This window comes from Siniperca chuatsi, linkage group LG20 (genome assembly GCF_020085105.1).
Source record: "Siniperca chuatsi isolate FFG_IHB_CAS linkage group LG20, ASM2008510v1, whole genome shotgun sequence".
Lineage (NCBI taxonomy): Eukaryota > Metazoa > Chordata > Actinopteri > Centrarchiformes > Sinipercidae > Siniperca > Siniperca chuatsi.
In genome coordinates this window covers 15,940,096-15,962,446 of record NC_058061.1, presented here as the reverse complement: position 1 = coordinate 15,962,446, position 22,351 = coordinate 15,940,096, and the positions used below count along the sequence as shown (strand labels likewise).

Sequence of the window (22,351 nt, the reverse complement as noted above, 5' to 3'; positions counted from 1 at the left end):
AGTTGAGGATTTTTAACTTTTATTACTAATATCGTCTAAATACATACACTTACATAATTTATATAAGGTAATGTTTACTGTTTTGCACCTTATATTGTGATCACTTTAACACATTATTTAAATGTCCTGCTGCCTGCATAGAACAGAGAGAACTGTGCACTATTTCTTAATGTTCCTATGAGATTTGATTTATCTGGGGAGCCCACTTCTGACTTTTCTGTTCCCTCCAAGATATCTGTCCCCAATGTCTCCGAAAATACCCTCATGCTAGAAATCGAAAGAAGCAGTGAACCAGACGTTTTTACAGAGAAAACACAGAGAGATTCCTGTTATTAGGCTAATTTTGATTCAGATATCAATCGATTTTTTTCATTTCTGAACTATTTCCTTGACGTCACGGTTTCCGTGCGGTCTCCTTTAAGGTTGCCAGGGGTTACGGGCTCACATGTCAGAACGAGGAGAATTGACGTCAGTGACGGCTGTTGATTGGTTCTCAGCCGTATCCGGTGGGGCAGCGGTCCAGGGCTCGCGAAAAAAAATCGAAGCGAGGAGGATCTGGTAACTGTACGCTTTGAGAAATATCACCCATCCCGAGTCGCTATCGAAGGGCTCGGCAGGAATTTACAGTTTCTAGTGAGTATTAGCGTTTTTTCAGTTCATGGATCATATGACCTCTGGATAGGTGAAATTTGTTTCCTCCGTCTCTCGTTTGTTTATGATAGAACTCAAGATGGCGTCATTTGAAGAGAGCTTTGCCTTTGCACGGAGCTAGCCAGCTAGGCATCAAACTAGACACTCTCTAACATAACGTAGGCCATAGATAGTCAAGCAAAAGTATAACACACTTATTATTCATTTGTATTTGGTGTCTACTGGTTATTAAAATTTAGGGTAGGTATTATTTCAACATGACTGTGCTTGCTGTAAGTTACTTGGCTGCAGCCGTCAGCCTCCTCATGAAGCCTTCCTGACCTAGACGGTGTTACAGACAGGGCATTTGCTTCACACTGTCTCCAAAGGCGATTGCATTAACTCAATTTGTAGACCCTTAGATGCGTTTTTATCATGTATCCTCGCGCATACTCCGTTGTCACTTGTTCAGCAAGGTCATTTGTGCATCGTAGTGTTTTCTCTAATTTAATTGACACCCCGCTTCTTAGTAGACAGCAGAGATGGTGCTGCAGCTCAGTAACTGAATTAGAGAATTAACATATTCATTATATACTTTTACTAACTCAGATATTTCTAACTAAATAAGACTTACTGATAATATGAGGCAGAAGAGCCCTGTTGTTGGGTCTTGTCTGTAGTTTAATTTATAACACCTGGTCCGAAAACAGTATCATTTATCACCTAGTTATTCTTGTGGTAGATTTAGATTAAAGCAAGCCTGCCAAGTTTCCACCACTAGTGTAGTTAGTTGCATACAGGAGGTGCCAGCCTCATCTTTGATAACATGGCTAGTAATCTCCCCTGGGCCTTGTCAGATTAGAAATTATCCGAATCCTATTATACTGATGCACATGCATGGTACACTTGCAGGGACAGGATGGATTGGTCTGCTTGCTTCACAGAACTTGTTTACTCATTTACTTATGTGAAATGCACATGCTGGTTACAGCAGGGCTTTAGAGGCCTTCCTGTTTTAGACTACACAGCTAGATCAAGCTCAGAGCTATCTGAAGAAGCTTATATCACAGTGGCTGATCACATGATCTGGGATCTGTCAGGCTATTTTTCTCAGCAGCAGTATTGTGACCTGAAATGTTGAAACCCCAAGCAAGTGCACTTGCTCTTATGGTTTTAGTCTGTTTCACAGTGGATTGATTCACTGGCCTTCATTTAACCATTAGTCTAAAATTAGGCCTTGTGTATGATACTGTCTCTCTCATAGAGGGCTTCATTCAGGCTGGTGAAAAAGTTTCATTGTTTTGAGTAAATAAACCCAGGACAGACAGTGTGCCTGCCCTAGTTTGTTGTCTGTAGTCAGATATGTGTGATCCCGTCATATGACCAGTTTTCACTCCTAAGACTTAGAAGCGCTCAACACCCCATCTCTCTGTGCCTTCTCACTCTGGTTCTATTTTTCTCACATTCTCACGTTTTCTGTCTGTCCATTTCTCATCACGACACACAGACACTCTTTGTTGCTCTCTGGTCTTCCAGTGAATCCATGTTGTACAGTGATGGTCTGAAATCATGCCTCTTTTTCCCCTGTTACTGTCCACTCTCTCCGGTACAAAGGTTAGAGGTCACAGAGCAGGGTTGTGGTTGTCGTCATGGCATCTGGAAGTACGAGCAGCGAGGAGGAGCGGAGCCTGAGGGAGTGTGAGCAGTACGTGCAGAAACACAACATTCAACAGCTGCTGAAGGACTGCATTGTCCAGCTGTGCACCTCCAGGCCAGACAGGCCCATGGCCTTCCTCAGGGAGTATTTCGAGAGGCTGGAGAAGGTGTGTGTGTGTGTGTGTGTGTGTGTGTGATTTTTGGTTGTCCTTATTGGTCAGTGGACAGAAAGCAAATCATTACACTGTGAAAGCTGAGCATTATATACTTATATCATATTAAACCTGGCTGTTACTGTCTCATAAGCCAGCTAATATTTGCCATGATAAGCTGTATTTATTTACACTTGGTCAGACTAGATCTCCTTTTTATTTCTCAGGCAGAAACCCCCCCACATCTATGACACAGTGCATGTCATTGATGAAGCTATTTCTCAGTCCTTTTGCCTGAATCACTTTATATTTCTCTGATGTTATCAATGCGTTTGCTAAAGATTTTTCATCATCACTTTTTAACTGTGATCTTTTTCATCATTGTGTCCGAGAACAGCAGTTTGGCTAAGAAACACATGGCAATAGCTAGAAATTGTTTGTAACATTAAAAGCCAGCTAATTAACTTTCTAACTAGCATGCTGACAGTTTTATTATTTTTCTCTCTTCAGTTGTCTCTGTGGTCTGTGTTTTACTTTGCTCACTCTGCAACGTTCATAGTGGACAAAAAATAGTACATGCAGGATTTTTGTATACAGTATACACATGCTTTGGCCAAGAGTTTGGACTTCCCAAGTGCATATGTAAAGTTGCGGATCAGGCTGGCAGAAGCCATGTTCAAAACCTGATGCTACATTTACTATAAATATCAGTAAAAAAAACTAGTTGGGCAAAGTTAGTGAACCTTGACTCAAACGATTTCATTAAATTAAAACATACAACTGCACATACAATAATTGAAATTCCACATTACTACTACTACTACTACTATGAATTGTTTGCTAATGTTTTTCTGGAACTACTGCTGGTATGCAGTAGTTCATAACTAGCTTTCTTGTTTAATTCAAGGTAGGATTTATTTTACAGTTTGGTCTAATGGCTGCAAAAACACTGGATAATTTTAAGGAGGAACTTTTAGTAGCTTTTATGGGATCACTTGATTGAATGTAGATTTCATTGCAAACCGTTATCTATTGGTTTTTATTTTATTTTATGTTGTATTTTAAATGTGTCTGTATATGTTCAGAAGGATTTTGCGTAGCACATTATTGCACAAAAAGTGCTTTATAAGTAACCCTTGACTTAACTTAGATGAATTGCAGCAGCTATTAACCTTGTTGGCTGACAGTCGGCTGACTCCATCCCCCTCCCTCCCCTCCAGGAGGAGGCCAAGCAGATTCAGAACCAGCAGAAGGCCAGCAGTTCCCGTTCAGACTCGCGTGATGAGGAGGTGTCTCCACCCATGAACCCTGTGGTAAAGGGTCGCCGGCGGAGAGGAGCCTTCAGCGCAGAGGTCTACACAGAGGAGGATGCAGCCTCATATGTCAGAAAGGTAGTCAAGCCTACAAGAGTGTTGCAACACTTACATCTACATCAACAATCTGATACAATCAGTAATATGCAAAGTTTACTTTTATTTGGCTGAAACTCTTAAGTGAGTGAAAACATCTTAACACGTGACATGTGTTGTTTTCTAAGGTTATTCCAAAAGACTACAAGACGATGGCAGCCTTGGCCAAAGCTATTGAAAAGAACGTGCTCTTCTCACACCTTGATGACAATGAGAGGAGGTAGCGGTCTTTAAACAGTGTTTGTTTTTTAAACGTCTTTATGATTATTAAGTTTTGATAATTGTGTTCAGCTGATCAACTCACAAGTCTGTTCCTTTCCAGTGACATATTTGATGCAATGTTTCCAGTCACCTACATCGCAGGGGAAACAGTTATTCTGCAGGGTACGGTTACTGATCTTTTCAGTGTTTAGTCGAACAAACATTTATCCAACTCATAGCATGTCTTTGTGTGATGCTAACAGTATTGTTGTATGCACCCAGGTGACGAAGGTGACAATTTCTATGTGATCGACCAAGGGGAGATGGATGTAAGTATCTGATCCTCGTCAGGGATTTTTAGAAAGCAATGTGAAACTACTAAGAAAAATATCATAATGTTTGTCCTTTATACAGAATATATTTGGTTTCTTTTTTTGTCACAGTTGCAATTTAACACCTTGGTTTCTACCCTGCTAATCTGACAGGTGTATGTGAACAATGAATGGGTGACCAGCATTGGGGAAGGAGGCAGCTTCGGAGAGCTGGCCCTGATATACGGCACCCCAAGGGCGGCCACAGTTAGAGCCAAGACCAATGTGAAGCTGTGGGGCATCGACAGAGACAGCTACAGGAGAATACTTATGGTGAGGATTATAGTACCTGTGGGTCTGTAATGCAAAGAAAGACCAATGTTAATTAAAGTGTGGTTGGCTTTTTGTTCAATTACACTAATACAAATATATGTTTCTCTTTAGGGAAGCACTTTAAGAAAGAGGAAGATGTATGAAGAATTCCTCAGGAAAGTGTCCATTTTAGGTGGGTTAATTTTTTTTTATATCAGCCTCATCCCAAACCTTAAAAATAGAAGAAGAGAAGCACGTTACTTGTGTTTTGGTGCTGAGATTAAAAATACCCTGAAAGAGCATTTAAAAATATCTCCCATAAAAACAAAACCAATAACAGGTTCAACCTTTCAAATGAGATTTTTTTTTTCAGGGTTGTCTTGTCATGTCAGCTTAATACTCTCTTCTGTGTTGTCATAACCCCCCCCCCAGAGTCCCTTGACAAATGGGAGCGTCTGACAGTCGCTGACGCCTTGGAGCCCGTCCAGTTTGAGGATGGACAGAAGATTGTAGTGCAGGGAGAGCCTGGAGATGAATTCTTCATCATCTTAGAGGTACACACTTATTTTCCCTCACCCGCACACACACACACACACACACACATGCACACACCTTTTCTATTCAGTTTATAATGTGCAGACACGCTAGTTTTGTCACACTACCAGAAGTTTACATTTGAACTCTGAAGTGTCACAGAAAACACTGTCATGATGAGTTACATGTTTCAGTTTTTTCATGTTGTTGAGCTGTCCAGCGTTTCTGGTTGTGTTATTTAATCAATTTAGGAGATGTTGGATCCACTTGTGACTTATTGCTGTAACATATTTTCAGCTGTTGGGAACCCAGTGGATCTTTTTAAACTATTACAACCGATTTGTTATGCAGGCATACACGCCCTCTTGTGGTGATGTGAAAATCTTGCCTCAGCACTAAACATGTATCTTGAGCTAGAGCTGAAACGATTAATTGATTAGTCGATCAACATAAAATTAATTTGTAACTATTTTGATAATCAAACTATTTTGATAATCAAAATAGTAAGATGCAACAATATAATAAATACTGGTTCCAGCTTCTCAAATATGATAATTTGTTGCTTTTTTTGTGTTACATTATTGTTAGCTGGATATCTTTGGGTTTAAGGCTTTTGCCAAGACAAATAAAACAATTTGAAGACGTCTCCTTTGACTCTAGGAAATTATGATGTGCATTTTTAAAAAAGGATTTTTCTGACATTTTGTAGACAAAATAATTCATCGATTCATAAAGACAATAATCTGCAGATTAATCAATCATGAAAATAATTATTAATTGCAGCCTTAATTTGATCAAAGTGTAAAAAATTCATAAAACGAAATACTTAATTTATTGTTGTTTTAAAGGTATTAAACTGATGAAATATGAAGTATTGTGACAGAGCCTACATGCATTAGAAAATTTCACTAAATTACTAATAATGTCTGTATTTCTGCTTTTGAAACCCGTTCAGTTCAGTGTTCTTTTTATGTGATCATTTGTTGATTGAAAATGTTGTCTCAATATGCCTTTTGAATGTGACGACTCTAGAGCCCTTAAAATGAATTGTTAACACTCATAGAGGTGTCATAGAGATAAAAAACACATGCTTAAGTAAAGTTGTAACTAATGCATGGTTCATGACGATTTCATGAATTAATACAGGATGTAGGAATTCCTGTTCCTCACCATCAAGAAATGATCAGTGATTTGTGTGATTAGTTAATGCTTAACAGATGATTAATTGACTTCTAACTCACAGTAATATAGTGTTTCCAATTATTTAAAAACCTATTTGATACTATTAGATGCATTTCAGTCATTCAGCTCTTTTTTTTTTTTTTTTTTAAAGAAAAAGAAAAGCCCGCTGATGCAGGTGATGGGTTTGCTCATGTGACTAAAGTCTAAAGATGAAGATGAAGCTGCTTGATCCAAACTTGTGTATGTGTGTGTGTGTGTGTGTGTGTTTTCAGGGTTCTGCAGCTGTGTTGCAGCGTCGCTCAGAGAACGAGGAGTTTGTGGAAGTGGGGAGGTTAGGACCATCTGACTATTTTGGTAAGAACTAAATTATTATCACAGCAGTCTTTTATGTCATTTAATTAATTCATATTATTTTGTGGTATTGTTGTAAGTTTAAAGAAAAAATGCAAAATGCACTAATGGCACTAAACACAGGACAACTATGCCCCTTTTTGTGACTACAAAACAATTACAACAACTACGCTGGACTTGTCTTCCTTTTTTAATGAACTGCACTCAGAATAACTTCAGAATACAGTTGTATGCAAAAGTTTAGGAACCCCTGACAATTTCCATGATTTTCATTTATAAATATTTGGGTGTTTGGATCAGCAATTTCATTTTGATCTATCAAATGACTGAAGGACACAGTAATATTTCAGTAGTGAAATGAGATTTATTGGATTAACAGAAAATGTGCAATATGTATCAAAACGAAATTAGACAGGTGCATAAATTTGGGCACCCTTGTCATTTTGTTGATTTGAATACCTGTAACTACTTAGCACTATTAATTGGAACACACAATTGGTTTGGTGAGCTCATTAAGCCTTGAACTTCATAGACAGGTGCATCCAATCATGAGAAAAGGTATTTAAGGTGGCCAATTGAAAGTTGTTGTTCTCTTTGACTCTCCTCTGAAGAGTGGCAACATGGGGGGCATAAAACAACTCTCAAATGACCTGAAAAAAAAAAAGATTGTTCTACATTATGGTTTAGGGGGAGGCTACAAAAAGTTATCGCAGAAATATAAGCTGTCAGTGTCCACTGTGAGGTACATAGTGAGGAAATGGAGGACCACAGGCACAGATCTTAAGGCCAGAAGTGGCAGGTCACATAAAATATTGGAGAGGCAAAGGTGAAGGATGGTGAGAACGGTCAAAAACAGCCCACAGACCACCTCCAAAGACCTACAACATCAACTTGCTGCAGATGGTGTCACTGTGCATCGTTCAACAATTCAGCGCACTTTGCACAAGGAGAAGCTGTATGGGAGAGTGATGCGAAAGAAGCCTTTTCTGCACACACGCCACAAACGGAGTCGCTTGAGGTATGCAAACACACATTTGGACAAGCCAGCTTCATTTTGGAATAAGGTGCTGTGGACTGATGAAACAAAGATTGAGTTATTTGGTCATAACAAGGGGCGTTATGCATGGCGGCAAAAGAACACAATGTTCCAAGAAAAACACTTGCTACCCACAGTAAAATTTGGTGGAGGTTCCATCATGCTGTGGGGTTGTGTGGCCAGTGCCGGTACTGGGAATCTGGTTAAAGTTGAGGGTCGCATGGATTCCACTCAATATTAGCAGATTCTTGAGAATAATGTTGAGGAATCAGTCACAAAGTTGAAGTTACGCCGGGGCTGGATATTTCAACAAGACAACGACCCAAAACACTGCTCAAAATCTACTCTGGCCTTTATGCAGAGGAACAAGTACAATGTTCTGGAATGGCCATCCCAGTCCCCAGACCTGAATATCATTGAACATCTGTGGGGTGATTTGAAGCGGGCTGTCCATGCTCGGCAACCATCAAACCTAACTGAACTGGAGATGTTTTGTAAGGAGGAATGGTCCAAAAAACATTCATCCAGAATCCAGACACTCATTACAGGCTATAGGAAGCGTCTAGAGGCTGTTATTTCTGCTAAAGGAGGCTCTACTAAATATTGATGTGATTTTTCTGTTGGGGTGCCCAAATTTATGCACCTGTCTAATTTCGTTTTGATGCATATTGCACATTTTCTGTTAATCCAATAAATCTCATTTCACTACTGAAATATTACTGCGTCCTTCAGTTATTTGATAGATCAAAATGAAATTGCTGATCCAAACACCCAAATATTTATAAATGAAAATCATGGAAATTGTCAGGGGTTCCTAAACTTTTGCATACAACTGTATATCCAAAGTTACTTTGCATGTATTTAATGTAATTTGAGATTTTAAACTGTTTGTGTGTGTGTGTGTGTGTGTGTGTGTGTGTGTGTGTGGTCTCCAGGTGAGATCGCTCTGCTGATGAACCGTCCCCGCGCTGCCACTGTGGTCGCCCGCGGCCCCCTGAAGTGCGTGAAGTTGGACCGGCCTCGCTTCGAGCGTGTCCTGGGTCCCTGTTCAGACATTCTCAAACGTAACATCCAACAGTACAACAGCTTCGTCTCGCTGTCTGTCTGAAGGGGGCGTCTCTCCCCACCCTCCCTCTTTCTCCACCCTTTCCCTCATTTTCTCTTTTTAGACCCAGGGTCCACCAATGCAATTTGCTTTTTGTCACTTTCTTTTCATTTTTTTTCATTTCTGTTTGCTTTTCTCCCTTTTTTTTTTTTTTTTTTTTTTTTTGTTTTACACACGGAAATCATTTTGTTGTTACCACCCGTCACACAGAGGTGACTTTCAGCCATTCACCAGCGCTTGTACCAGCTGCTGTACGCTACCTTGTAGGCACAGTTACATCACATGTTACCTATGTTATATATGTATTTGCTGGTTACGCTTTCTTTTTTAGACTTAAACACAAAGCAGGATTGTTAGGAGATCTGAAAGACATTAGGGTCTCAGACTGATGAGACAGGACAATCAGCCTTTACATGGCGCTTTTGGTGAATTTGTTACGGATTTATGTTGTAGATTGAAGAGAAGAGAGGACTGCTTCTTCCTCCTTAAAGAGTTTCCTTTTTGACGTCAGTTAGCCTGATTAGATACACAGCAGAGCAGAACCTAGAAACTGTAGAAGGCAGGAAGAATATGATTACATCAAACTTTGTCAGATGTTTTTAGGTTTCAGCTATATGATGGTTGCGCTTCATTTGTTGGTTTTGGTTACCTTTGATTGGTATGATGAGACAATGACGAGTTTGTTTTGCGTAGTTCGAGAGAGCTTGCACAACTTAAGGTTTTCATTTTACTGTGCAGCTACCAGGCTAGTGCCAAATGTTTAATTATTGTCACAACGCAAAGATGCATAGCCGTGGAAATGCATTGCGTGTTCAGTTCCCTGACTATTTGGAGCTCCAAACAGGAAGTAGTTATTACCCTTATTGTCCTCGTAATCGGTAGAATGACCATACAAGAACTGCCTTGACTACTCTGAGGGAAAAAAAAAAAACAAAAAAAAGAAAGGAAAAAAACAAGAGTATTAAGTGTATTTCAGTATTCAATTTTTTTAGTATATACCAAATAACTTGGTCACTCTTCTGCTATGGTTTGTAATCAAAATGTTATCATAGTATAGTTAAAATGATCATAGTTCTATTATTATCATTGACTAAATGATAAACTTATGGTTTGGAGTGATGGTGATCTTAAAAAAATACGTTTAACTGTCTTTTGTAAACACTTATTTTTCCATAAATTCTATTTTAGGTGTCCAGTGCCACAAAGTAAATAAATGCTTCTTCTTGTCAACTGACAAAACAGTATGTAATTGTATTGTGTAAAACGTCATGGGTTAAAACTTTTTAAAATAGATCAAATGGGTAATTACAGGTTTATTGAAGTGAAGTCTTGAAAAAAACAAAACAAGATGGTTTATGGATTTCAGGACATCTGAAGTATTTATGTATCAAAGCATCGCAGGTGAGCTGACAGGCAGCGTGAGCAGATATTTATTTAAAACTAGTGTCATTGCTTATTGCCTATTGAAAAGGTGGCTGTCTTTTCACCAGAGTAGCTTGTGATCTGTTCTCTATGCTTACTTGGCATGATGTTTTAGGCATCCAGTGATCCGGTATGAATGGAAGCGTGTATTAAAAAGCGTGCCCTGCAGCTGCGTGCAGAAGCAGGACCTTTTGTCAAATATTTGGTTTGTTACTCCCTAGCTTAACTGCTTCATGACTATTTAGATGGCATAAAATGTTAAGTCTGTCTTTTTTTTTTTTTTTTTTTTTTTTTTTAAAGATCTTTACCAAATCACACAATGTTGACTTCTGGATTATAGGCTCACTCTTCAACTCTTCAATTCCTCCTCTTCATTCCTGCCTCACTGTCTGTTACCAGAAATGACATAGAACCAGTCGTGTGTCTGTTTTTGTTGTCTCATTCAGAGCGCTTGCTTAGAATCGAGACGTATGTTTGTACGTCCAAAAAGATTTGATTTTGTTGCCGATTGCAGGGTAGTCAGGTTAGGGAGAAGAGTTTTTGTTAATGGACATGAGTGTATTTTTCTTTACTGTTTAATTGATCATCTTCATCTGTTCCCCCCCTAACCCTGAGGTTATCCTCGTGGATTTGGTTACATGTGGATTTGTGTCCATTGCCATCACATCCTGTTTGTCCTGATCCACAGGACATGACTCCGTTAGGGGCGAGGATTCGACTCGCCTTTGTCGAAAATATTGTTTTAATGTAAATAGCTGCATCATTGGTTTTAGTCCAAAATGTTTTTAACCACACTGCAATCGTCCCGGTTTGCCTTAGCTTACCTAACCTGGGCTTACAGTAGTAGTCAGTCACTCCTGCTAGCCCGACCTTCAGTGAGTTTGTTAGGCCTGCAGCGCTGACAGCTGCAGGCGATCAGAGGACCATTCTTTTTCTATTTTACCCTGTATTCAGTTTGACCTCCTGTATGTGCAAAGATGTTTATCCTTTTGGTATAGATTGTTCCAGATGGCAGTTTAAGCAATAAAAAAGTAAAAATGATTCAGCTTTGTCTCACGTTTCGTTTTTTTTTTTTAAGACTTATGTTGTGTTACTGTACTTGTAATGGTGAGTCGAGTTCAGGATGCTTCTCATTGGCTCCAAGTTAAGTCATTCCCTCCTATTACTGTAACTGGGCTTTTACTTTAACTAGTTTAAATGATGTGGATTGTATTTTGAAGACAATCTCACTAGAGGGTGTAAAGTGGCTCTGACAACAAGTGTAACATGACATCTGTCCACCAGGGGGAGACATTCTCTGCTCTAAGTGCAGAAGCCTTATGATAACTGGTGTTTGGTCCTGCACCAACACTTACATAAATAGTCTTATTATGTTTTAATCAGTACCCACATTTTAAATGTTTACCTTTTCTCATTCCTCTTTTGTGAACTCATTATTTTTCAACATGCTTTGTCTGGTTAATAATACACTATATCACTCCGAGGATTTTTATGACTTTAGACAACTTAGGTCATTTTTCCATGCAGTGGAATATATTTTCAAATAATGAGCAAAAACTTAATTATTAACAATTGTACTTGGCTCTGGGACGCACCAACACTAGATGCTTTAAAATAGTTGCTATTAGTTATTTGGAGTTGGAAAAGTTCATTGTGTCCCTTCATTTCCTAATCTGTCATTCTTAATTTTCAACAGGAGTTTAAGATGTTTATTCCTGTTGCTAGGTTTTAATGAAGATATATTGTATAAATACTGTGGTATGAATGTATTTACCTGTGGTGGAGAGTACATTTTAATTTTATGATCTTGCTGTTTATCAGCCTCCCTGCCTGCTTTGTCAGGCAGATGTCTGGCTTTATTTGGCATGACTCGCAAACTCTAAGATCTCTTAAAAATAGTTGTGGTTATTGGTCTGACTTTACATCACATGGAGACCTGGAACATATCAGGTTTGTCGGATGAGAACAAAGAAAATAACAAAGACCAAAGCTTAGACATGTTCACAGAGGAAAACACATTCAGATTTATAGCAGAAAAAAGTTGCCTTCATTCAGAATTATTACCAGTGGTGTGATATAACACATATTTCTCAGTTGCTTTAGATTAGCTAGTCTCTGCCTGTTTTAGTTGACAGTGCTGTCGTAAAGCTGTTTAAACACTCTGATGAGACAGAAGGATTATAAGTCTGGAAAACGGGGTGGAGCAAACTAAATGGCTGTTTAATAGGTAGCACTTTTCTCACACACACACACACACAAACTTCTGTTACTTGCAGGTGATAACTTCTCTTCAAAACTTGCACCATGTCATCACATAAAATAACTTTATTTTATAATTATAACATCACGTGGACACACAAAGCTTTCTTTCCATAACCACTATATTCACCAGCATTAATTTGAGTTTTCCAGTGCATCACAGCTCTCTTAGAAATGTTAACTCCATTGCTGAATGTGTATGACAGTGAGAGAGTGCCTATGGCCTGATGTATCAATGAAATATTCCCTGATACTGTTACTGCTTTATTTTTACTCTTCCAGCTAATTTTCCATATGAAATTGGTCTTTAATTGTTCCTTTAAATGTATTAACCCCCAAACCACTCTGATGGTGTAGGTGCACATGAAAAGTGAGAGCCCCGTCATAAAATGTACCTTTGGGGGAATTTATGACCATGAGAGAAACAAAAGGAAATGAAAAAGTATGGCTCCCTCTGTGATAGGAATTTGAGGCCTGCAGTGATTCATGTTCTGAACCTGCACAAAATGATGCCTTCCGTCTCTGACAAGCTGCTCTGAAGATTTCACAGCGTCGTCCATTTATAGCTTGTTCCTTAAACCATCTGAGCCTTGTTTGCTCATGAGGTGACTGCGCTTCATCATGAAGTCCTCTGCAGTACAAAGAGCAGCTATGAGGAGGCTGCTACCTGACCTTTTTCGTCTCTGTGGCAGTCTGAGGTCTCGCTGAGGATTTGACAAAGTCCTTAGTGATCACCTCGTCCTCGCCCAGCCGCCGGATGCAGCGCTGGACCACTCTGAGGACCTTCTGTAACCTGCGGTCCAGGGCTAAGAGGTGGGGGTTCGTCAGGATCGGCTGTAAAGGGTCTCCCTCCAGGGATTCCCTCATCACATCGCTGAGCCTGAAATCTGGTCGGGCCAGGAGCTTGAGCCGCAACAGAGTGGAGTGCTTTATCCTGAGGACAGAGAGAAGAGAGATTAATTTTCCTCCCAAAACTGCTTCTTTAAAAAAATGACACTAGACCTCAATTATAAATCCACAAACAAACGTAGAGCCAGGCTTACATGCAGCACTGAGATAGCGGAGCCAGGATGGACATCTCATCTTGAGAGTGCTTCCCAAACCTGAGCACAAGATGTGATAAGGATATTGAAACCACAAAGCATATTTTCACAATAATAATATTAAATGTTCTGTGACGTTTTTGTCTCACCCTCTGGCATTGTCCAAGTGGAGAAGAAATCCTTCGTCCCCAAATTTGGTAAAAATCTCATAGTGGTGCCTGTCCATGTTGCCTTTAACAGGGACAAAAAAAATTACAGAAATATATAGATTATAGACAGTAAAAGTTCTAGTGCTCATGTGAATAGTAGATGATAGTAGTAGGTAGTGGTATAAAATACTCGTAAGGAAGTCGAAGATGGACATGTCTATGATGTTGAGGAGCCTGTTGCCTGAGTTATAGGGATACAGCTGCTTTATGGTGTCACAGAAGAAGGGATTCACTTCCCACCTTTAAAAACAGACACACAGACATAAATGACATCATTCAAAAGTTCTGATCCAGGAACTGTTTACTGCATTTGGATGTTGTTTTTGACCAGACTCCTCAGTTTCCTTACAACCGCTTTCTGGCAATATTTGTTTAAACGTATATTTTGAGACATTATTATAATGATGTAACCAGACGACAGCATCATTGCAAAGATGGGCAGCCTCTCTCAGCCTCTATAATGCATGTCATGTTGCGTGTCAATGAGGTGGTGCAAATTGACTTCATAGATTGCAAAAATAGTGGATGGTGTAGCAAAGAAGGGGGGGAGCACCTCTTTTATCTTTAATTGGAAATGCCTTTGACCAAAGAGATAAACATTCAATTTGATTCAGCATCAACATGATTTATGGGAAATCTGGTCTTTTATTTTGAAAACACTAGAATTTCCAATATGACTAGAGGCCACCAACTGTCTGCAGTTGGATTATAGTCAGTAAAAGACATGACCGTAAATAAGTCCTGTCAGGATTGGAGTGCCACAATCTTCCCATTGAGCCAAACAAGACAGTTTAAAAACAGTTTATCAAGTATTGAGTGTAGAGCGGTTGTGATCTTACTCTTCTCGTCCAGTGAAGGTGTAGGAGCGTATCCAGGGGTTGGGGATGGAGATGCGGGGAGCGATACTGAGGCCGGGCAGGTAGGCAGACAGGGAGCCCTCTAGCAGGTCGGGGCTCCCGCACACGGCGTATTCGGTCTTACACACATATAGGCACTTGGCAAAGAAACATGTGTTGTTCGCTGTTGGGAAGCATAGCAAAATGGTGGAATACAAAATGAGTTTCCTGCTCACATACGATTAAATGCTTTTTGATCAGCTCTGCCCCTTTCCCACCAGCTGTATGCTGTGTCACCAGCCAGAAAAACATCAAACCAGAACCAAATAATTCACAGACAGACTTAGGTTTTTTACTGATATGTGTTGTTTGCAAACATATAGAGACATACTGTAGATATTAAAGTGATAATATAGATATAGGCATGATATAAAATAAACAGGTCACCTTGCTGCTGAACATGGTCTTAATGCTGTTTCAACCTTGCCAGGAATAAAAACACCTTACATTTATAACTGTTTGGCATAAATATTTAAAATGAAACAGGAAAAAAAGAAATTAAAAAGTGGAAGAAAAAAAATCTATAAATCCACACAAGCTACAGGTGTACAGCTGAGGATGTAGTCTGTGGTGGCCAGTGCTATCCTGTATGCTGTTGCATGCTGGGGCAGCAGGCTGAGGGTAGCGGAAGCTAACAGACTCAATAAACTGATCCGTAAGGCCAGTGACATTGTGAGGGTGGAGCTGGACTCTCTGGCAGTGGTGTCACAGAGGAGGATGCTGGCTAAACTATAAGCCATCTTGGACAGTGTCTCCCACCCACTCCATGACGTGCTGGTCAAACAAAGGAGTACCTTCAGCGAAAGAGTCATCCCCCCAAAAAGCACCACAGAGCGCCACAGGAATTCATTCCTGCCTGTGGCCATCAAACTCTTTAACTCCTCCCTCTAAGTGTCAGTCTGTATGACCCTAAGTCATTAAACTGGACATTGATCATTACATCTATGCAATGCTTGACATAATTGTGCAATATCCTGTGTTAATACTTCTGGGCAATATACCCTTTTCAGTTTAAAATTCCCTATTTATTGATATTGATATTTATTCATACCTCTGTTACTGCTATGCATTATCCTCCGTCTCATTATAAATAAGCTACACTTAACTTGGCAGTTCATGCACTATTACTTTATACCATATTATTATCATCAACCGGTAAACCCACTTTGTACTTCACACTTATTTTATTTTATACTTATACCCACTTGGTACTTAATTTATTTTCTGACCTGTATTATAGTGTATTATATTTTTTTTGCTTAGTACTTCTATTCCTGTGTGCATTGACATGATAGTGAGCTGCTGTAGCAAAGAGTTTCCCCTCGGGGATCAATAAAGTATTTCTGATTCTGATTCTGATTCTGACACATGAAGCAAATAGTTGGACGTTTTGGGGAAAAAAGTCAATTAGTGTTTTCCCCAAAATGTCAAACTACTTCTTTTAAATAAGCCTGCTGGTTCTTTACCTGGTGAGGTGAAGAAGACGGCTCGCAGGTCTTCGTTGTGGGTGACTTGGAGGACCTCTCCTGTGACGTTCACCAGTCTGCCAGCCACCGGCGGGACCCTCCGGAAGTCCAGGATCCTAACAAATAGATTGATGATATTCAGAAGAAAACCCCTATAGTTACAAGTCATCTCGGTTTCTTGTGTAAGGAAAAGTTCACACAGTTCATGCTTACAAAAATGCAATGTAAATGTAAATGTAATGTGAACCCTCTGAAGATGATGGTATCCTTATCTCTGCCTTCTCATTTCACAGGAGCCCACGGTTCATTTTCTCTGATTCTTATCAGTGAATATACTCTATTGACACTCTCCACGCTGTATAATTTTGCTGGCTGCGTTCATATACACTATCAAGAGCTTATACCTCCCCGAGGGCCATATTTCAGTCATGTCTCACAAACAGTAATCAAACAACAATCACTGTGTGAAGCTGAATGGCAGTTCTCAAATCATTGACATTCCCAACTGCTGATTGCTAGCGATAATGATAAAGTCTTCTGGCAGCCAACACAGACACAACAGAAAGAGATAACACACCACCATAAATTACAAACAGGAGAGAGCAGGGAAAAGATCCGTCTGTCTTATTTGTGTTTGGTGACAGATTCTTACATTTTAAAGACTAACAGATATTTAAAATATGAGCAGATATACAGTATGATAATAACTACAGAATTATAGTGATTGTTTGAGTTGTTGACGTGGCACTCCTGTTGTTTTCTGTCTTGTGTGGTGAAGTGATGGCTTACCATTGTGTGTGGCTTCTTAATGATACCGTCTAGCTCAGATGACTGTGTTTCAGACTGAATCACCTCACTTCAGCTAATGTGCAATTACATACAGGCGAGTGTGTGTGTTCTAGTGTTTGTCCATAGTCTGTGGTTTATGCTGATCAGTTAGTTTGGAAATCCTGGGCTGGGCAAACATGTTGCAATCTTTGTGTGGGCTGGGTGGTTTTTAGTCAGCACCGGGAGATTTAGTTTTAATTTATATCTATTTGTTGGAGACCATTTAGGATTTTTTGGATTTTTTTGTTTCAGTTTATCAGTGGTATGCTACTACAAGAAAGTTGCCTCTGCCTCTTTAAGATTACATTCTAATTTCATCATCAGCTCCTCTAAGACACAATCACTTAGAATGTGTTTGGTAATTTCAGTGATTTTTTTTTACCATATAAATTTCAACAAGGCTGTACTAAACGCTAGCGTCAGCATGCTAACATGCTCACAATGACAATGCTAACATGCTGATGCAAAGCAGCTATACTGTTTACCTTGTTCCCCATCTTAGTTTAGCATGTTAGCATGCTAACTTTTGCTAATTAGCACTAAACACAAATTACAGCTGAGGCTGATGGGAATGACATTAGTTTTGCAAGTATTTGGCCACTGGACAAATAAAATTTTGACCTGATGATGGTTCTAGAGGACCAAAGTTATCACAATTCATCCTGAGGGGAGCATGAATGTCTGAACCAAATTTCATGGCGATCCATCCAATAGTTGTTGAGATATTTCTGCCTGGACCAAAGTGGTGGACGACAGACCGACATTGCCATCGCTGGAGCCATGCCACCAGCTCTACAGTATGTCACACTGCTGTTCACAATCATTTAACAACATTGGAAACCATTGATAACTCACTTTTACTTGCTTGTTTTAATTTTACATTTGCACCACAGATTGTGTCTTTAAAATAAAGGGCCCAAAGAAAAACATTTGTAGCACTTCAGTATGTACCAGAACCATAACTGGGAGCAATAAAATGACAGATGTGCAACAAAAACAAAAATTACCCCCAAGCACCACTGCTGCTTAAATTCACTGAGAGACCACTTAAAATACAGAGTGTAACCGAGATGATAGTAAAAGAGGAAAAATAAATAAAGTGAGTGAAGAGGAGGGCTGCACCTGTCCAGGTGAAAGGCAGCAATCTCTGCATTGTGTCTCTGGAAATCGACAAAATAGAAGAAGTCTTCTGGAGTCTCCTCGTCCCTCTGCTGTCTGACACACACACAAACACACACACACAAAGTCAAGACGTACACAGTGATCAAGCTGTCAATTACAATAGTCTGTAGTATACAATCAACACTAAATACTATCATTTTAACTGATACTAGATGATTAAGCCTGACATAAATTAACAGATAGATTATGTACTGTAATGTAATGTTATGTAACCTAATGTAACCTAAACATTTCATGTTTTGTAGTAGTAGAGTTCATGGACACCGACTTCAAGTTGATAATGGATTACAGAACCACATTTTTTCTCTGTATTGGTGGGATAGAAGAAGAACCTTAAGTGCTATGCGTCACCTAATGGGCACTGACATAAAATCCACTGATGGTGTTTGATGACCAGGGATTCATCAAATGTAGATTCAGTCCTCACCTCATTGGTTTGAACATGGCTTTAGCAAAGTTTTGCATCTTCAAAGCCAGTTTCAGGTGATGTCCACTGGGCTTCACAACTAAAGCGGAGAGACAGAAAGAGAAAGAAACATGAGATGGTCAGTGATGTTAGGTACACACTAGTGGAGATCAAACTTTATATCACACATTTCCTTTTTGTTATGTAGAAACTGACTCACAGTTTACACTGTGTCAACTTTTGAGTTTAAATGTTAGTTTGACTAAAGTAAACACTGAGCATCAGTTAACTGAGTCAGTATTTGGCTTTCAGCTTAATGCCCCAGAGGCCAGTTCAAACTGGAATATTTTCTAGATCTGCCTGTTCCCTGTGATAAAGTAATTGGGGGGTTGGTCACACAGCTTGCACTCTGCTCTCTCAGCAACTTGCGTTCCTCTCTCTGTCTGGCTGTATATTATGTCACAGCAGTAGGCCATACTAACCACACACATGCTTTCCCCCTGCTGCGCTCTGTGAAACTCCAGAGTATTAATAGTTAACAATCATATAAAGGTTTGCAATCTCTACTTTTTTTCTGGAAATGAATGAAAACAGGACCAATCTGGCGTAAACAGCCTTGAAGACTGTCGCTCTTCGGTTACTGAAATAATGAGAAAGTCTTTTGAGGTTAAATTTAAACCTGCGGGACGGATTGTTTTGTTGCATTTTTTCTTGGCAGTGAATGATGTTTGCGTGGTCAGCCACTCCACTGTGCTGGTGAGGCACAGACAGAACGAAAAGTGTGAGAGGGCAGTAAAATACAAAATTTAAAACCGTTCTCACTGAAATACTGAAAAATTTGAGCTCTTTTTGCCACCTGAATTTGCTTTAATGTTCATATTTCTGCATGAAAAGGTATACTACAGCCTTTGCACATAAATTTGTATCCTTTATATGAAAGCCTTATTACTTAGCCAACCGCTAGCAGCATCATTACTCCATCTACCATATCTGCTAGTTTTTTGCTACAATAACATTTATTAAAAAGTAACTTTTTCAATTATCCATCCATGTATTTGCAGCTTTGGCTTGTTCAGAGGTATAGGAGATGACAGCGTAGGTGGCGGCTGTTGTGTTGGTTGAAGACTGGAAATGTTGGTTTCCCTCAGAGCATGCAGACATCAAACATTTAATTAAGAGCTCTGCTCGTTGAACACGAACGGCTGTTTTTTTGCCCTAGAGCAAGTGTCTTACACAGACAGACAAATCTGAATTTTGGTGCCAAATGAAAATAAAATCCTCACTATCACAAAGGCAGCAGTGAATTTGTCTCTATTTGTCTATTTGGCACTGCCAAGCACAGCAGAAAAGAGAGAAAACAAAAAGAGGGAAACAAAGGGGCTAGTCAGAGATCGAACAATCATCATGCTGTTACATGCTGTACACAAAATATAGAGCTTCACAACATGAGATATGAGACAAAGAACATCAAAGCCCAAACAGATATGGAAGCCTCATTTAATTCAATGGTGAATTGACCATACCTTGGGTACAATCACATGCTCCTTTTAGGGCCTTCTCATCTTGAGTGTAATCTGTTAAGAGACAAAGGTGTGTTAGCTCATAATTTAGTGCACATTGGTCACATTAAAGGTGCTACGTGTAGCATTATAATGTCAACAATGCATCACCACAAGCATATGGACACATAGCCAGAATATTAGCATCTCTAACAGCCTCTACATTCCACCACAATGTCCACTAAGTCAGAAAACTGCTCTTTTACTTTATGACACAAAGGGATATTGCTGTACAGCCCAAAAGTTTCAGATAATTTCAGACGGTGAAAAGCTAGTGGAAAAAATAGAGGTCATTAGGATATTTATAGGAAATGTGGTCTTAATTTTGACTCGAGATGCATTGGTACAAATAGTGACAAAGAGGCTACCTTCTGGGTGGCTACCATTTAGTTTTACTCCAAATTAAATCAAGCAATTAGGCCTACAATTAATTTTACACTGACATACAGATGTTATAAATCCCATCCATCCATCCATCCATCCATCCATCCATCACCTGCGCTGACGACCGTCATGCTCTGCATCTCCTTGAGGAGTTGTGGGATAGCGGGGTCATCGCGGGAGTACAGAGCGTAGCGGCTTATTCCCAGGTGGAACTTCAGCCAGCTGGCGTCGGGGTCAAAGGTCACTTCATGTTCGATTACAGTGATGTTGGACACAGCCGCTGCCTCACTGTAGAGTTTCATATGTCTGAGGAGTGAGTACAGAGGTTAACTGAAGTTAATGAATACATGTGATGTTACAACTTTAACAAAACAGTCGGGACATGCAAAGTGCTATCACACATTTTCTTGCTGTAGAGAGGTTGTGAATGCCATGTTACATAAACAACAATGAGGTAGCTGACTGAAAGAGACCAGGGCTCTTGCTGTGCTCTTGCTAAACCTGTATTGCCAAGCTTTAACACCCTTGGGAATTGCAAGCAGGCAAATTAAATCACTTCTTACAACATTTTGTGTGGGCAGTATTTTATTTTGGAAAGACGGTTGCAGCGGTACTTGGTGCCAGAAATCCATGGCAAAGTGCATTCAACAGGTTTTCTTTGCAGCAGGTCTTACAAGAATGTGTTTAGAATGAGGATATACCTCGTGGGTGCATTTATTGAATTCATTATACACACTCTGTCTTATAACTTGTATTTGCCCATTTCCCCCTGTAGCCCAATTTTTCATTCAGACATAGAATTTTATTAGTCATCTTATGGGCTCTGTATTATTTTTAAAAGCAGTTGTAACAAAATGTACACAACCTCCTCTCATCTCTGCTATACTTAAAGCCTGAGCAAGACCAAAACAAATAAGTCTGTGGTGTGTGGGGCACCACAACGCCAGAGCTGACCGCACTGAGTGGGACAGTTATCTCCCAACCCAAACAAACTCCATCACGGGCTGGATAAAGCACCAAGATAATAGAGTGAAAGGATATAAATACGAGTTTGTTCATTGGTCATCCTGCCGAGCCATCAGTCACCCAGCAAGTAGAACGTGTGACAGATCAGGGTAATCGGGACAATGGACAAGTGCAGACCACAGAGTGTAGAGTCACACAGGAGATAGCAAAGGACACACACAAATACACAGGTTGACCAGGAAATTTACTTTCAGCATGCATATAAAACCAGTTGTCATTTGAGCAGCCCTTGTCACAAAGCTCTCCTAGGTGTCTTTGTTGCGATGTTGAGATGCTGTTGCAAGATTTACCAAACCTTTGGGCTATCCATTGTTTTTGATTTTTTTACAAAGCAGCAGAGAGGAGATCCATTGCTCATATTTCTTCTTATTTTCCACCGTAAGAGCCCAAAATCTGTATCTCTCAGAGGGAGTGCACTGTGTCAGGATAGACAGACAGCCTCACAAGCCAAGACAGCTACGGCTCCCACAGATTAAGATGGGCTTTAGCAGCTTTAAATCCCTGTTTACCTTAAAGAGAGCGTTCCAGACGCTAGCGCTCAGAATGACGTTTGTGAGGGTTTTCTGCCACCAGCCCACTTGACTTTTATGATGCATAGAATTGTCTACACACCCTGACGTCTGTCTGTGGGTGTGCATCTGTTATCATGAACAAATGCTATTCAAGTATGTTTATGTGCATGGATGTGTGTTTGTGTACGTCTGCGGTGGGTTTGGCCATAATGTCGGTGAACCCTGCCCGTCGACCACAGTCAAGCCCCAACACGTGCTTCCGCAGTGAGATCGTTTCCCC

The 22,351-nt window shown here is 39.9% G+C and overlaps 2 protein-coding genes across 4 annotated transcripts in view; one reads left to right on the top strand and one right to left on the bottom strand.

Annotated features, from left to right (window-relative positions):
• Positions 1-461: 461 nt before the first annotated feature.
• Positions 462-11,342, top strand: LOC122868124 (cAMP-dependent protein kinase type I-alpha regulatory subunit). Its single transcript, XM_044179783.1, has 11 exons — positions 462-633; positions 2,245-2,453; positions 3,659-3,829; positions 3,976-4,067; positions 4,170-4,231; positions 4,331-4,377; positions 4,534-4,692; positions 4,804-4,864; positions 5,104-5,225; positions 6,660-6,741; positions 8,710-11,342. Exons 2-11 carry the CDS (start codon positions 2,280-2,282, stop codon positions 8,880-8,882), a joined length of 1,143 nt encoding a protein of 380 aa, XP_044035718.1. The 5' UTR covers positions 462-633; positions 2,245-2,279; the 3' UTR covers positions 8,883-11,342.
• A 1,269-nt stretch (positions 11,343-12,611) lies between these two features.
• fam20a (FAM20A golgi associated secretory pathway pseudokinase) overlaps positions 12,612-22,351 on the bottom strand; it is a 10,575-nt gene continuing 835 nt past the window's right edge. Inside the window, exons 2-11 of one of the 3 annotated variants that reach the window (XM_044179770.1) lie at positions 20,646-20,839; positions 20,114-20,164; positions 18,612-18,690; positions 18,125-18,217; positions 16,175-16,290; positions 14,652-14,832; positions 13,943-14,052; positions 13,753-13,834; positions 13,604-13,663; positions 12,612-13,494 (exon numbers count right to left, since the gene is read on the bottom strand). In XM_044179770.1, the coding sequence (XP_044035705.1) occupies positions 13,224-13,494; positions 13,604-13,663; positions 13,753-13,834; positions 13,943-14,052; positions 14,652-14,832; positions 16,175-16,290; positions 18,125-18,217; positions 18,612-18,690; positions 20,114-20,164; positions 20,646-20,839 (1,237 nt within the window). In that variant the 3' untranslated portion in view covers positions 12,612-13,223. Of the gene's footprint in view, positions 13,495-13,603; positions 13,664-13,752; positions 14,053-14,651; positions 14,833-16,174; positions 16,291-18,124; positions 18,218-18,611; positions 18,691-20,113; positions 20,165-20,645; positions 20,840-22,068; positions 22,221-22,351 lie in introns of those variants that run through there. The other 2 variants (XM_044179771.1, XM_044179769.1) reach the window with 2 other exon arrangements.